Source organism: Phascolarctos cinereus, unplaced genomic scaffold (assembly GCF_003287225.1).
Source record: "Phascolarctos cinereus isolate Bilbo 61053 unplaced genomic scaffold, phaCin_HiC Scaffold_4;HRSCAF=312, whole genome shotgun sequence".
Taxonomy (NCBI): domain Eukaryota; kingdom Metazoa; phylum Chordata; class Mammalia; order Diprotodontia; family Phascolarctidae; genus Phascolarctos; species Phascolarctos cinereus.
Genome location: NW_027555847.1, coordinates 683,803,601 through 683,819,630, shown reverse-complemented (window position 1 = coordinate 683,819,630; position 16,030 = coordinate 683,803,601). Strand labels below are relative to the sequence as shown.

Sequence of the window (16,030 nt, the reverse complement as noted above, 5' to 3'; positions counted from 1 at the left end):
GAAGGGCTGGTTTAGCACGTGGCAATGAGGTAAGTGAGGGAGGATTAAACCTTCAATATAATTGGGCCAGGCAAGAGAAGCAGACACAGTAAAGGTTATAAGCAGCCAGTGCTGGGATGCAGAGATAGAGAGATAAAGGACATCCTTGGGAATAACTAGCATGTGGACCCATTCAGAGCTTTAACAAGGAATCTTTCTGCCTGGGACAAGCAGCAAGAACATGAAGGCAGGGAGCGAGGCACCGCACAATAGAGAGACCTGGGGACACCAGGGCAAGGCTGATGTTGCTGATGGCATTGTCCCACAAGCACAGGGAAAGTTCACTTCAATCCATCATTTAGGAGCTTCCTATCTTGGGGAGCTTTTTAAGTGTTAAGTGTTAACAATTTCTGTTGTTTCTCCAATGAAAAGAACTTCAAATACGCTCTAAATCAGGCACTCGGGGCAAAATCCTATTTATTCCACCCTGCTTATAGGTTTGGTTCCATTTATTCAACAAATACTTAACACCCAAGTGAGGTTTCCCTGATGGGGTGGAGGAAGGCAGGGCAAAAATGTATGGTATAGCGAAAAGAGCCGAGAAGCATAGCAAACCTGGTTTACAGTCCCTACTTCTAGCTGCGACCCTAAGCAAGTATCTTCTTCTCTCTGAATCTTGTGTTTTTCTCCTGCAAAATGAAAGCAATCCCATCCAGTCCTGACACTTCCAGTGTCCTGTGGTTCAGTGGACAAGACAGGCTCTATTTTTAAGGAATCCACAGTAAACAATAGGACCACAGGGCTAACTCCAACTCATTCTACAAGGAGGGCTTGCTTACCACCTGGTAATGATCACCTTAGATAGGTGGCATGCATGGCTGGCCTTCACAAAGTAGGTGCCACAGCTATCTTGCCCCACCACGAGGGTATAGGCAGAGGGATGGGAAAACCCTCTATCCTGCCCAGACCACATCTTGAGAGATGTGCTCAATTCTGAGGGCCATTTCTAGGAAGGACAATGATAAGCTGGAAAGTAAACAGAGAGGAGAAAATAGGATGGTGGAGGACTTCAAGATTATGCCCTATAAATAAAATTTGAAGTTACTGAGGAAATTTCTTTTTTTTCCAGTGCTTAGCATCATGCCTGGTACACAGTGGGCCAATTAATAAATGCTTGTTGCCATGAGACATTTAGCCTAGAGAAGAGAAAACCTGGTTGGGGTACTAGGGGCAGGAGGGGGGAGTCTGATAGCTGTCTTCAAGCATTTGAAAGGCTGGGGAAGAGAGATTAGATTCATTCTGCTTGGCCTCGAAGGGCAGAACTAGAAAAAATGGGTATAAATGGCAGGGGGCCAGATTTGGGCTCAATATAAGAAAAAGCTTACTAACAATTAGAGCTGTCTGGGGGACAGCTAGGTTGTGCAGTGGATAGAGCTCTGGCCTTGGAGTCAGGAGGGACCTGAGTTCAAATCTGGCTTCAGACACTTGACACTTACTAGCTATGTGACCCTGGGCAAGTCACTTAACCCCGACTGCCTAAGCAAAAAAAAAAAAAATTAAGCTGTCCAACAGTGGAATGAGCTGCCTTCCTTGGGAGGGAATGGGTGCCCCTTCACTGGAGATCCTTAAGCAAAGATTGAAGGCCACTTGCCAGGGATGTTGTAGAGAAGAATCTTGCCATCTTGTCCAGGTGCTGGTTGGTCTACACTACCCCAAGTCTCCTCCTTCCATTTAGGAGACCCTATAACTTGCCCAAAGTGACCATCGGAGTCAGTGGCAGAAGTGGGGCTCTGACCCCAGGCCTCCCGGGCCCTGCTCTGTGCTGCCTCCCAGACATCCAGAAGCATCTGTCAGCCTCTGAATGAGGGCTGGAAATGCAGCCAGCAAGCCCATGCCAGGGCTCGTGCGGCAGGTCAAACCACCCCTCGACTTCAGTCCTGGCACAGCCTGTGCCGCTGAGTCCCTGCTACAAACCCACAAGCAAATGACAGGGTGTGTTTGGGGGTGTGTGTGAAAACTCGACTGAAGAATCTCCGAGCCTCCTTGGGAGTGGGCTGGTAAGACCGAAAAGGCTCAGGGCCAAAGTGCAAGTCCCCCTCACCAAGCAGAGCAGGGGGACCCTCTCTACGCACACGCTTCATCCGCCTCTTCCTAATTCCTTGGAAACTTTCTTTCACGGGGCTGGGGAAAACGCCCTGGGCTGAGGAGAGAGACTGGGGGCTTTTAGCCCCTGCTTTGCCATTGAAGCACTCAGTGACCTCAGATCGATCTCGTCATTTCACTGACCTCAGTTTACCAATCAGTAAGATGAAAGGGTTTGGTCTCTAAGTTGCTTTCCAGATCTGGAGTTCTATGATTCCATACCTGCCACTAGCTCACTGTGTGACACCAGACAAGTCCCTTCTTCCTCACTGTATAACATTTCCCCGTCTATAAAATGAGAATGTTGGATAAAAGTATTAAATTTTAGTAAAAGACTACTAAATTTTGAGGAAGAAGCTACTCTACACCTTACCCAGGGGTTTCCAGCACTGCCTGGGATGGGGCAAGGTGGGGAGTGGGGAGCAAGGGCAGGGGAAGCCTTTTCTAGGAAAAACTTAAGTTTAAGGTTGAACAAATCCTTCCCACAAGGAGCAGGGATCACAGCTATCTCATGCACATGGCTTCCAGCCATATCTGCCCTCTGTGAAAGAAAAGATAGCTCCCCTCCATACACTTATTGGGCTATGGCACTTCAAATGTAGAGCACAGTCTAATTCCTGAAGATCTCCCAGCTCACAATCAACTGATGGCCAGTTGACACTGACCTACAGGCAGTCCCTGAAGTGAGGTGTCATCATCATCATCATCATCATCAAAGCTAGCATTTATATAGAGCTTTAAAAGAAATTTACAAATATTTTCTCCTTTTTAATCTTCACAACAAGCCTGTGAAACAGGTGCTATCATTATCCCCATTTTTCAGAGGAAGAAACTGAGGCTAAGAGAAGTTAAAAATTTTGCTCAGGGTCATACAGCTAAGTATTTGAGACAGGATTTGAATTCAGGTCTCTGACTCCAGGTCCAATGCTCTATCCACTACACTACCTACCTGCCTTGTCATGGAAAGAGCACCAGAATTAGAGTCAGGAGATTTGAATTTGAAATCTGGCTCTGATACTAATTAGCTGTGTGACTTGGACAAGCCACTTGTCTCCTTTCAGTTTTATCACCTATAAAATAGGTGAAATCTTGCGTGCCTTATGGGGATAATTATAGGCAAAATGGTTTGTAAACCCTGAGGCACAGAAGAAATGTGAGCTATTCGTTACCCTTTTTTAATTAATAATGAAGTCTGGGACAATTTTAATCCTTCTATTTTCTAAGTCCGTGGTCAGGGAGGAAAAGACAGTCCCTCCAATACAGATATAAGCACATTTGGCTCCCAAGTGCCACCCCATATACATGAGGCCATTCTTGAGCCCCCATCTGCTCTCACCTCCTCCCACTCCCCTCAAACTACCTTATATTTGCCTTTCATCTATTTTGTTGACACTTATATCTGTAGATTTCTGTAGTTTCCAATGCAATAAAATGGAAACTCTTCGAGGATAGAGCCTGTTTCATTTCTTTGTTATCTCCAGAGATCAGCACAATGCCTGGCACACAAAAGGCATTTAATAAATATTTGCTGATCATTTGATGGATATGAACAAATTAGAAAATCCATCTGTTGGGGGCAGCTAGGTGGTAGATAGAGCACCGGCCCTGAAGTCAGGAGGACCTGAGCTCAGATCCAGCCTCATAAACTTACTAGCTGCATGACCCTGGACAAGTCATCTAATCTCAATTGCCTTCAAAAAAAAAAAAAGGAAAGAAAAATCCATCTCTTCCTATTCTCCAACACCACCCTGGACAGAGGCTAAGGGCTTATAAACCAGGTAAGGGAATCCCGTCCCCTAAAGGTTTACATAAAGATGGGAGAAATCCCTGAAGGATGAGTTACTAACCTCCAGGGAAACCTGGGGCTTTCCATATGGAAGTACTGGCTGACTCCCTCACTGTTTACCCAAGAATGCAACTGATAATCCCACTGGGCCATGGCAGCTGTGAGTCACAGACCAGGCTGACTTCCACGGCATGCCGGGTATGGGACAGCTTGCCCAACCTCACTTTTCCCACGGTGGCCCCAGAGGACCTTGTAACTTTTAAAGTCATGAAGGCTGTGCTTGGGATTGGAGATTTCTGCATCCTTTCAAGTTGACAGTTCTCTTCAGAGTAAAAGGGACTAGCAGTGATACCCCCAGTATATATTATTAAGTGGTGTAGCAAAAAGAGCACAGGTCTGGAAATCAAAAGACGTGGGTTCAAATCCCAGCTCTTCTCCATACAACCTATAAGAGACTGGGCAAGCTGCTTCTGCTTTCTCTTAGCTTCCCCATCTCCAAAAATGAGGAAGCAGGATCAGATAAGCTCTGAGGTCCTTGAAGCACTCAATTCTAGGACAGCATCATTTTGCTCCAACACAGGTGGATGGAAACACTCAGGAATTCCTAATCCCTCTGTAACGACAAGGAAGAATTAGGCTTGTTCTGTTGGGTCCAGAGGGCAGAACCAGGAGCAATGAGTTTGCTGAGAAGCCAATTTAGACTCAGAGTGAGGAAAATTTTCCTAATGATCAGAGCTGTCCAAAAGTGGAAACGGGCTACTCTGAGAAGCAGGGGGCTCCCCTTCTTCACAGATCTTCATGCAAAGGCTGCAATAAGAACATTTGTGGGCCATGTGAAGGTGGGGACTCCTTTTAGGTAAGAATTGGTCTAAATGGCTGAGGTCCCTTCCAGCTCTCAAATTCTGGGATTCTGTGATCTATCATCACTCATGTTCCTTCACTCCCATAAAACCTCACAGAACCATGGGAGTTTAGAGCTGGAAGAAGAGACAACCTAGTTCAAGTCTTATCATTTTAAAAAATGTTATTGATATCTTTTGTTTTCATGTCACTTTCATTTCTGAATATATCCCTCTCCTTCCCTAAAAAACCATCTAACAAAGAATTAAAAAAAAAAAAAGGAAAAAAGCAAAATTAACCAATGCTCCAACCAAGGTTGATGGAATGTTGCAGACCTGCCAGACAAAGAAAGACAAGAGGTACATTTTGTCCTTTCTTCCTCAGGGCTGAGTTGGATCATTAATATTACAAACCATCCAATTTCTTTCCATTTACATTGTTGTAGTCACTAATTACACTGGTTTCCTGACTTTGCTTCCTTCACTCTTCATCAGTTCGTAAGAGCTTTTCCTGATTCTCTGTATTAATCAGGCATCACTTCTTACAGCACAATCATTTTCTATCTCATTCACTTGGCCCCAGGATACAGGAAAAGGTGCCTCCTCTCACTGCTCTGCTGAAGCAGAGGACTGTGGCTGTGGAACACTTCATATGCCAGACTTTTTCCATGTGTTGGCTGGTTTTGCTATGCTTTTGCCACCTCTTTTTATTTTTTGTTATTTTTGTTATAAGGATCAGTTCTTTGGGGGAGGAGATGATATATGATACATAGTTAGCTATGTAGGTAATGTAAAAAATAAAAAGATGTAAATTTAAAACTGTATTTTTTAAAAGGATAAATTAAAAGGATAGATTTTCCCCCCGTGTTCGGAAGACACCTGATCATAGGTTTCTGAGGTATCTTCCTTCTGCTGTTTTGGGTTTTTGTTTGTTTGTTTGTTTATTTAGCTTGTTTGTTTTAAGAATCCAGAGCAGGGCTTCTTAACTTGACTTCTCAAACTTTTTAAATATTTTGATAATGTTAATTACAATATAAATGGCTCCCTTTGTAATTCTATGTGTTTTATTCTAATGCATTTTAACATGATTCTGAGAGCAAGTCAATAGGCTTCATCCAGGTACCTTCTCTCCAAGCCTTACCCTCAGCAAAAGCCTAGGCCAGAGAAAAGAGAAGGAAGAAAATGAGTCGTTTTCTCCAAAAGTGGGAAAGCCAAGGTGTTTATGGCAGGTTGGTAGAGAAAGAACTAACAGGCAAAACACATCAACTCTCCTGTGCAGAAATGACAACTGGGACACACCAAGGGCAAAGGTGGGAAGGCCGGAAGAAGATACACAAGCAAACAGCCCTGGTAATTACACCTGCAAACTCACTTTCTCAATAAGCCTCAACCTTCAGTAAGTAGCTCACACATTAATTTACTTTGCAAACCCTTCATAAACAGCACAAAGGTAAATGCACGCCCAGCCCAGCCCGGACTCAAATGGTCACAAATTCCACAGGGCAGAAGCCAAGTTAATTCCGTGGTACCATACAACAGGGTGCTAGGTCAGGAAGAAAATCAAAACAGAAGTCCAGAGTCCACTTGCTGAGAAACTAAAGCCATTTCCTCAAAATAAAACCAGTCGTCATTCTGCTTTATTAAACCGCTTCTGAGTAATCAAATCTCTGGGTGAAGATGAAGAGCCAACATGCCCATGAGGACATGGCCCCGAGATCCAGCCAAAAACCTGGCCTCCCTGGGAAGCCAGATCTGGGCTCTGCTGGCCCAAGAGTCAGAGCCATTCATTCATTTTGTCATTCAAAAGGCGTTTATTGAGTGCCTACTATGTACCATGCTAGGTACTGGGGACATAGACAAAAACAGAACTGTTCCTGCCCCCAGGGAGTTTACACTCTATGGAGAGACACATGTATGCAGGTAAGGGAAATTCTAAAATATTTAAAATCAAGACAAAGTAATAGAGTGGGGAGGGGGGTGGGGGAGATCAGGATGGGGTTCCAGCAGGAGCTGAGCCCAAAAGAAAATTTTAAATTCATTTATTTATTTTTAATTTATGGAATAAAACAAGCATTTCCATAACATAATATAATAGAAAGGATGATTGCCATAAAACTGCAAATGTATCAAATAAAACTTGCTATTCCTTTTAGTATATAATAAAGTTATTATGTAAATTTCTTCTTTTTCCCCTTTTTTCTTCTCCCCTCCCCCCCACCCTAGAGCTAGCTACCATTAGATACAAATATTAGACCATAATACCATTAGATATATAATTATTCTATACATACCTCTATTTATCGGTTCTTTCTCTGGATGCAGATAGCATCTTTCTTTATATGTCCTTTATAGTTAATATGGGTATTTATAATAGTCAAAATGACATTCATTCAAAGCCATTCTTTCTTATTTTTTTTTTATTTTTAGACAAGGTTTATTAGAACATGCGTCATATTGGCCAGACTCTTAAGGAATCTAAGCATTTGTTATCACTAATGTAAGTGGGCCAGATCTTAAGAATCTGAGCAGTGGCTAGATTTGTTGTTGCTGTTGTTGTTGTTTTTGGTTTTTTTGGTGAGGGCAATTGGGGTTAAGTGACTTGCCCAGGGTCACACAGCTAGTAAGTGTCAAGTATCTGGTATGAGATCGGATTTGAACTCAGGTTCTCCTGACTCCAGGGACAGTGCTCTATCCACTGCACCACCTAGCTGCCCCTTCAGTGGCTAGTTTAAGAATCTGAGCCCAAAGTCATTCTTAAAGGAAGCTAAGAATGCCAAGATGAAGAGGTGAGGAGGAAGAGCATTCTAAGCTATTCCCACTCTGATGTCAATTCCTGGACACTCAAATGACAGGCATCACTTCTGGATACACTGATTGTAGGGCTTACCTCCCCTCTCCCTTTGCTATATAGTCTTACCTCCTAGTGAACTTTATAAAAAGGATGTGTATTCACAAAGAAAAAATTAATCTATTAAAAGTTTCCAAAAATCGGTATTAAGTACTTAATAAAAACAATAGTAACCACTGATACTTAATCTATCATTTCAAAGCTTTATATATACTAGCTCATTTCAGTCTCACAACTCTAGAGGCAGGTACTATCATTAGTCTCATTTTACACATGAGGAAACTGAGGTTCAGGTAACTTGTCTATGGTCACACAGCTGAGTATCAGAGGTGGGATTTGAACTCAGGTCTTCCTGACTCCAGATCCAGCACACCATCCATTATGCCAACTAGCTGCCTCTCTAATTTGAGAACACAGAGGTTATATCAAATCTTATAATGTAAAGGAAGTCTGATAAGTAGACTTGCTGGCTGGCTTTCTGAGCCAATCAACCTTGTTTCCCTAAGGTGATATGAGTGTCATCTTGGGCTGAAAGCTGCTGCTGTGTGACTTCCTTCCTCCAGCGTCCCATTGGAATTCCACTTGTCTTTCCCAGAATCCTACTGCTCTTTCCTAGAACCCTCTGCAGGCTCTGGCTCAGGGTCTGCTCAGCTTTTGGGTTTATCCCATTCCATCCTTAACATCTATGCCACACCTCCAGCTCAATCCAGAAGCCACCATGACCCTAGCCTGGCCCCAGTTGCTCTGTACACACCCACCCACATAATCACCAACTATACTTAACCTATGTATCACCCAGAGATTAAGTCACCCTCTCATCATCAATCTCCCTTTGATGCTCATTTCTGACACAACATGCTAAAAATTCTCACTCTCCTTTACACACAACATACCATGGAATCTTAGAGACGGAAAAAATCTCTGAGGCAATCCAGTTCAACTTGAACCTGAACAAGATTCACTCTACAATACTCCTCCCCTTCCCCCCCAAAAAAGCTCATATAATCTCTGCTTAAACACCTGCAGTGATGGGGAACTCATTACCCACTTTTTAATAGCTCTTATTGTTAGGAAGTCTATCCTTACAGAAGCTTAAATCTGCCTCTGCAATGGTGCTGCCTCTAGGAATCTTCCCCTGATTTCTGCACTCTTCACACTCAGCAGTAAGTACAATCTTTTCCACTTCAATTTTCCTTGCACTATATTTATTTATATACGTATTGTACTCCTTTCCCCTCTAGTAGAGTGTAAGCTCTTTGAGGGCAGGGACCGCCACTTTTGTCTTTGCACACCCAGTGCCTTGCACAGTGACCGGCAAATAATAGGCACTTTAATACTTGCCCAGTCATTCAATATTCAATAGACACTGGAAATGAAAAGGCCAAAAAAAAAAAAACCCCACCAGTTCCTGCCCTCAAGGAGTTTACATTCTAGAGGGCGGGCCAATGTGCACAGTCACTGAATCTGCCGGTTGTGAAGCAAATGATCTGCCTGTGTGGGAATAAGTGGTCCTCAGGACCTAGTTCAGCCTGGCTTGAGGTAAGAGTTCAGAGATGTCTAGAGTCTTTCAAAACCTCAAATGGAAGGTTGGCTAAGCACCTGACGGCCAGGAGATATAGGTTAAAAGACTCACCAAGCAGGCTCAGGATGGAAAGAACAGTTATCTCCCACCACCTGTTTCCAGCAGCCTGGCAGTCCCAACACTCCCCTCACCCAACACACACACACACACACACACACTCATGCATGGACACATGACAACTTCTGAACAAATCAAAAACAACCAAGCTTCCAATAGAGGCTGAGGGGCCCAAGCAGGTGTTCAAGGGACACTCATGAGCGTGCATGCCCGTGTTCTTCCATGACGACCCACAGACGTGTGTTCTGAGCTGAGAGAAAAACAGACCACATTCTCAGGAGCCAAGATTAGATAAGTGAACACATCAAATGTCAGGGGCATTTTTCAAGCCCCAGACTAATTGCTGCCAATCCCCAGAGCAGGAGAACTAAAAAGGAAAAGAGACAATTTCAAAAAACGATTGAGAGAGGCTGCACAGAAGAGAAGATGAAGAGTTGGGACTGAGAGTAGGAAGATCTGTGTTTGAGTCCTGTCTCTAATACATACTGGCAATGTGACCCTGGGCAAGTCACTGGATCCCAGGAAAGAAGTTACAGATGAACTACAGATCTTGATAGGGAGAAGGGGAGGGGTTTCCAACATGAGTTTCCTACACTAGTGAACTCCTTGATCCAGACAAAAAACAAACAAACAATAAATGAATAGATCCTTAGTTATGGCATTAGACTGAGATAGGGAATCAGAAACATTTAACAAGCCCATTAGACTTGGGGCTCCTTGAGGACAAGGACTTTCTTTTACCTTTTTTTTTTTCCTTTTTGGTGAGGCAAATCGAGGTTAAGTGATTTGCCTCAAGTCACACAGCTGGTAATTGTCAAGTGTCTGAAGCTAGATTTGAACTCAGGTCCTCCTGATTCCAAGGCCAGAGCTGTATCCACTGTGCCACCTAGCGGCCCCTTTTCTTCTTTCTTCATATCCCCAGCACATGGCCCAGTGCCTCATACACAGTAGGCACTTAATAAATGTTTATTGACTGACTGAATCAATGACAAACAAAACTTGGTGAGAAACTGATCTCAAGGTGAGGCCAAGGTGCAGTCATTTCTCTCTCCCTATGACCTGACCAGAAGAGTCCTCTGGAAGGCTCAGTGGCTGATTAGGGGACACCAGATGGCTGGAGCCAGGCATCCCCAGAGTCATCCTCTGGCCACCAACCCACATGTGAGGGCCAGCCTTACCAATCCTCAATAAACTGTACAAGAATCATCATCAGAAACCCACCTTTCCTTTTTAATCCAACCCAACAAGCCTTTATCAAACACCAACCTGAGCATACACTGTCCTGGGTGCTGGGGACACTAAAACAGATGCTAAAAGGGGGAGACTCCAGCCCTCCAAAGAGCCTGCATCCTGCTGGGAGGAACCCAGCATGTAAATAGCTAAGTATATGTATAATAATAACATGAGCAGGGGGAGAGGAAGCTGAGAGGGTTCAGGAAAGATATCATATAGAAGAGCGCACAAGAGCTGAGCCTTAAAGGAACAGGTAAAGGAGCGAAGCGAAGGCATCCTTGGCGGTAACAGGGAGCTATGCCAAGGCATGGAGGCAGGGGAGAAGGCTGAGCTCAGAGGAGCCCAGTTTGGCTCAAGCATAGAATTCATAAAGGGGAATGATGCTAAATAGGCCTGGAAAAGTAAGCTAGAGCCAAATTGTGAAGGGCTTTAAGGGTCAAGCTGAGGAGTTTAGAATTTTTTCCCCCTAGAGGCAATAGGGATCTACTGAAAGTTCTTTTAAAACTATAATAATCATGTTTCTTAAAGGGTAAACAGGGAATCTTCAGTCTCCTCTTTGCCCAACCTCCTGACCTCCATTGTGTTCACAGTTTGAGGGGGGTTTCTTTGTTTTCTTTTTTAAAATTATTTATTTAGGAGGCAGCTAGGTGGCACAGTAGACAGAGCTCCAGCCTTGGAGTCAGGAGGACCTGAGTTCAAATCCAACCTCAGACACTTGATACCTAACTACCTGTGTGACCCTGGGCAAGTCACTTAACCCCAACTGCCTGACCAAAAAGAAAAAAATGAATTATTTATTTAGTATCTTATTTTGGGGGATTTTCTTTCAATGTCAAAGTTGTAACACAATTACCTTGGAGAATCCTAGCAGCAGGAAAATCTTTTTAGAAACCCATGTCACCAGGAAGGATCCTTTTTCAAAATACCAAGTCCCATGCTTTTAGTTTGTACTTGGAATTGCTGACTTCTCCCAGCACATGATCACACACACACACACACACACACACACACACACACACCCCTTATACTGACAGTCAAACAATATGCATTTATTAAGCACTCCGTACGTAGTCCCAGGCCCTATGCTAAGCACTAGGGGTACAAAGAAAAGCAAAAACACCCCATACTCTCAGCCTTCCCCAAACAGCTTCTTGGCTGGCTTGGGGATCCCAGAATTTCAAGATGGGACCTTACAGACTACCTAGTCCAGTCCATTTCATTCCCATTTTAAGAAGAAGAAACTGACATCCAAAAAGCAGTAAAGTCTTAACCAAGGACTGGGGCCCTAAATGCCAATGACAGGGCTAGAATCTTCACCTCACATCACTCCTTTAAGTAAGAACAGACTTTTCTGCCCCCAGAGAACATGTGCCAGGGTAATCCTCCACAAAGCCTGTTAACTCCAGCTTCCTCCAGCTCTCCTAGAGAGTAGGCGGGTGCCTACCACATCTTTGTAGCCAATAAATATTTGCATCCCAGCTGATGTCAATAAATATTTGCTGAAGGGATGAGCGAGCCCAGTTGACGCCTCCATCTGAAAGGCCTCCTTGCCTCCAGCTTCTGCCCTCTCCAATCTAGCCTCCAAAAAATAATCTTCCTCACGTCCAGGTCTGTCCTGATTAAAACACCTTCAGTAGCTCCTAGTTCCCCCGAGAGAAAATATGAACTGCTCATCCCAACATCTAATGTCCTGAAAAATCTGGCCTCCACCTCTCCTTCCCCAGCCTGATTCTATATCACTAAACTCTAGCCCACCTGGACTTGGCACTGTTTCCTGATCTCCCTCTAGATTACTGGATTTCTCTCCAACTGTCTGGATTAGTCTGGCTTACTGTGCTCTCTAACCACTTTTCTCTAGCTACTACAAACCTCTTTTCCCAGCTCAGCACAGATGAGGAGGTATCACCTCCTCTACGGAGCCTCAGCTGGAGAAAATGAGGTTCTGCCTTCTCTCTCCTGAAATTTCCCTGGAGCACATTAGACGTCTCTTTGGCCCTCTCCCTAGTATCCTATTTATGTTATATTTACCCCTCCCCATTAAACCGCAAGCTCCCTGAGGGGAGGGACTATAGAATTTCCCACTCTGCACCATTCATTGGTACAAGAAATTCTCAGTAAGAAGATTCCCTCCATTACTTTGAGTCAGCACCTTCTCAATAACTGTGGTCTTAGAAGAGTTGCCTGTAGCACTAAGAAGTTAAGTGATTTGCTCAAGGTCATACAGCCAGAAGGACGTGTCAAAGGCAGAATTTGAATTCAGATCTTCCCGATTACTCCAGCTCTGACAATAGGTATTTACTAATATTGGTTGAATTTGCTGGATTTTATTCATGCCACTCACAAGACAGGTCAAAAACACGAAGACAGAAACACATCATTTTTAGCTAGGTATAGTAATAACTGTTCATACTGATAAAGTGCTGACTTCAGGTTTGTAAATCACCTTCCATACATCAGCTCACTTGAGACTCTTAGCCCTGACAGACAGGTACTTTACCTGTCTCTTGTAGGGTTACTGATAGTAGGGTTACTTGGGTATTTAAAGAATCATGACATTTTAGAGAGGAGCAAAGTAAGGAGGTAATGGACTTCCCACTACAGTAAGTAATTTGGGTTTTGAACTCAGGTTTCTCCTGATCCAGTCCCAATGCTCTTTCCACTATGCCACAAAAACCCCTGGGAAAGGGAAGATTTTATCAGGGTATAAGCTAATAGCATATGGCAAAACAGAGCTGGGAGGGCCCTTAGAACCCAGAATGTCAGAGCTGGGAGGACCCTTAGAACACAGAATGTCAGAGCTGGGAGGACCCTTAGAACACAGAATGTCAGAGCTGGGAGGGCCTTGGAACCCAGAATATCAGAGCTAGGAGGGCCCTTAGAACCCAGAATATCAGAGCTGGGAGGGACCTTAGAATCCAGAATGTCAGAGCTGAGAGGGCCCTTAGAACACAGAATGTCAAAGCTGGGAGGGCCTTGGAACCCAGAATGTCAGAGCTGGGAGGGCCCTTAGAACCCAGAATGTCAGAGCTAGGAAGGCCTTTAGAACCCAGAATGTCAGAGCTGGGAGGGCCCTTAGAATCCAGAATGTCAGAGCTGGGGGGGCCCTTAGAACACAGAATGTCAAAGCTGGGAGGGCCTTGGAACCCAGAATGTCAGAGCTGGGAGGGCCCTTAGAACCCAGAATGTCAGAGCTAGGAGGGCCTTTAGAATCCAGAATGTCAGAGCTGGGGGGGCCCTTAGAACACAGAATGTCAAAGCTGGGAGAGTGGGGAGAAGGGGACCTTAGATCAAAGAATATCCAAGTACCAGAGCTAGGCTGGTTCTGTTTCCACTACACTGCCCTTCAAGGATAACAATAAAGAATTTGACTGTGACTCCTACCTTTCTGGCAATGGTTGTGGGTCCAGCACCGTTCAATAAACTGGCCGTTGATCACTGTGGACTTGCAACTGTTGACTCCCTTCACTGCCCCAGGGCAGACATCCCCACACTCTTCTTTGTCATCTTTGTTGTCCACGATATAGTTGTCCTCTACCGAGTCTAGAATCTGAGACCAGTCGATGGTTGACAAGTAACATAGCTCATTATTCTTCTCGATGCGCACAGCCCCCCGGGTGATGTTCATTAGGCTGTGGAGGCCAATCTCCTTGAGGTGGACCATCTCAAAGATGACCAAGGCGTAGTTGAAAAAGAGGCGGGACCCACGAATGACTGTCAAGTTGGGGAAAAGATCCTTGAGGCTCTCAAGCCCATATACTCGGAAGAGCAGCAAGTACTCTGTGATCATGGTAAGTCTGGGGAAACTGAGGTCCCGGAAATCTTCAGGCTTTGTTTTAAACATCAGCAGTATCTGCAAGTTGCCTTCAATGACAGAGCAGCGTTCCAACATGTTCAATTGTGTGAGGTTATTCCGAATGTCCATACTCGGGCACACTGTAGGGAAGGAAGACAAGGAAGGAATTTTACTTTTTTTTCCCCCACTTTTTGGTGAGGCAATCAGGGTTAAGTGACTTGCCTAGGGTCACACAGCTAATAAATGTCGTGTCTGAGATCGGTTTTGAACTCAGGTCCTCCTGACTCCAAGGCTGGAGGCATTTTACCAAAAGGCAGGCTAAATGAGGAACCTGACAGCTAAGAGACTTTAAATACCCAAGTAACCCTAGGATCAAAGACCCAGAAAACATCTCAGAGACCATCAAGTCTACCCTCTTTATTTTATAGATGAGCCACAAAGGTAATAAGGTTCAGAGCTAAGATACAAAACCCAAAGGTAATAAGGATCAGAGCTGAGATACAAAACCAGGTCCTTCCCCTCAAATTCAGAGATCTTTTCTCTGTGTCTTCCTTTCCTGATCTTACTGATGAGGAAACTCATCAGTAAGCCCTGTGCCAGTGAGCCTGCGAGTCCTGATAACGCTCAGGGAGGCTAAATGATTTGGCCACATAGGATCATTTCTGACCTCTATGAAATTAAATCAGGCAATACGGGGTAAGTCCAGTGCTTCTCAGAATGTGATCCCCTGACTCTCCAGGGTCTCTGAAACCACTTCAGGGGATCTTCAAAGTCAAAATTATTTTCATAATAATATTTAAACATGATTTGTCTATTAAAATATGCTTCCCTTTTCCAACTACATATCTGTGTGAGGCCAGCCTTTCTTCATATAGTTCAACCAAAACAACAGAATGCAACAAATTGAAAGCAGAAGCAGATAGTAGAATCCAGCTGTCATCTAGTAAGCCACTCCTTAATTTGATTTGCAAATATGGAAAACAACCCGCTCTTCTCATTTTTTTTTGTTTTGGAAAATATAGTTTTTTTCATTAAAAATGCCATTTACATTAACATGTCATAGGCCTATTACTGTAATGTTAAATGAATTCATTTATTTTAATTTCTAATAGAGTAAATATAAATACATATAACCCCCCAAAAAAAAGCTCTTTGAAGGGTTCTCAATCATTTTTAAGGGTGTGAAGGGTATTGGGTGGGGGAGGGGAGAGATGGAGAGAAAATCTGGAACTCAAAATCTTATGGAAGTGAATGTTGAAAACTAAAAATAAGTAAATAAAAATTTTTAAAAAGAGTGTGAAGGGTCCTGAACCATGATTGTGTTGGTGCCACTTCATAGCAGCTCCAATGATGCTAAATTTTCAGGGTGAGCATTTATACCTTGGAAATTGACTAACATCACAAATCAGGGCTGAACTTATTGTTCTGTTGACTGTCTAGACTTTAAAAAGTGATAGAGAAAAATGTCAATAATACAGATTAAATTTTAAAATGTGTTATGGACACTTTTTTTTCAGAGGGACAAACATCGACCAGTGCACAGCCCTGCCTAAGACCAAAAAAATCTGAGACCCCTAAGGTTGAGAGGAAATAGAGCTGGATTTTAAGTGTCAGAGAAGTTGAGTTAGACCTAGGATCCTAAGTCTAGAGCTAGAAGGGACCTCTGAAGACATCTAGTCCAACCCCCTCATTTACAGATAGGGACACTGAGGCCCAGGTAGGTAAGTGACTTTGCCCGGGTCCCACAAGGAATGAGCAACTGAGTAACTAG

At 43.8% G+C, this 16,030-nt stretch overlaps 1 protein-coding gene across 4 annotated transcripts in view; it reads right to left on the bottom strand.

Annotated features, from left to right (window-relative positions):
- INSR (insulin receptor) overlaps positions 1-16,030 on the bottom strand; it is a 157,292-nt gene that overhangs the window by 119,235 nt on the left and 22,027 nt on the right. For all 4 annotated transcript variants that reach the window (XM_020979849.2, XM_020979850.2, XM_020979851.2 and 1 more), the window contains exon 2: positions 13,848-14,399. In XM_020979849.2, coding sequence (XP_020835508.1) covers positions 13,848-14,399 — 552 coding nt within the window. The remainder of the gene's footprint in view (positions 1-13,847; positions 14,400-16,030) is intronic.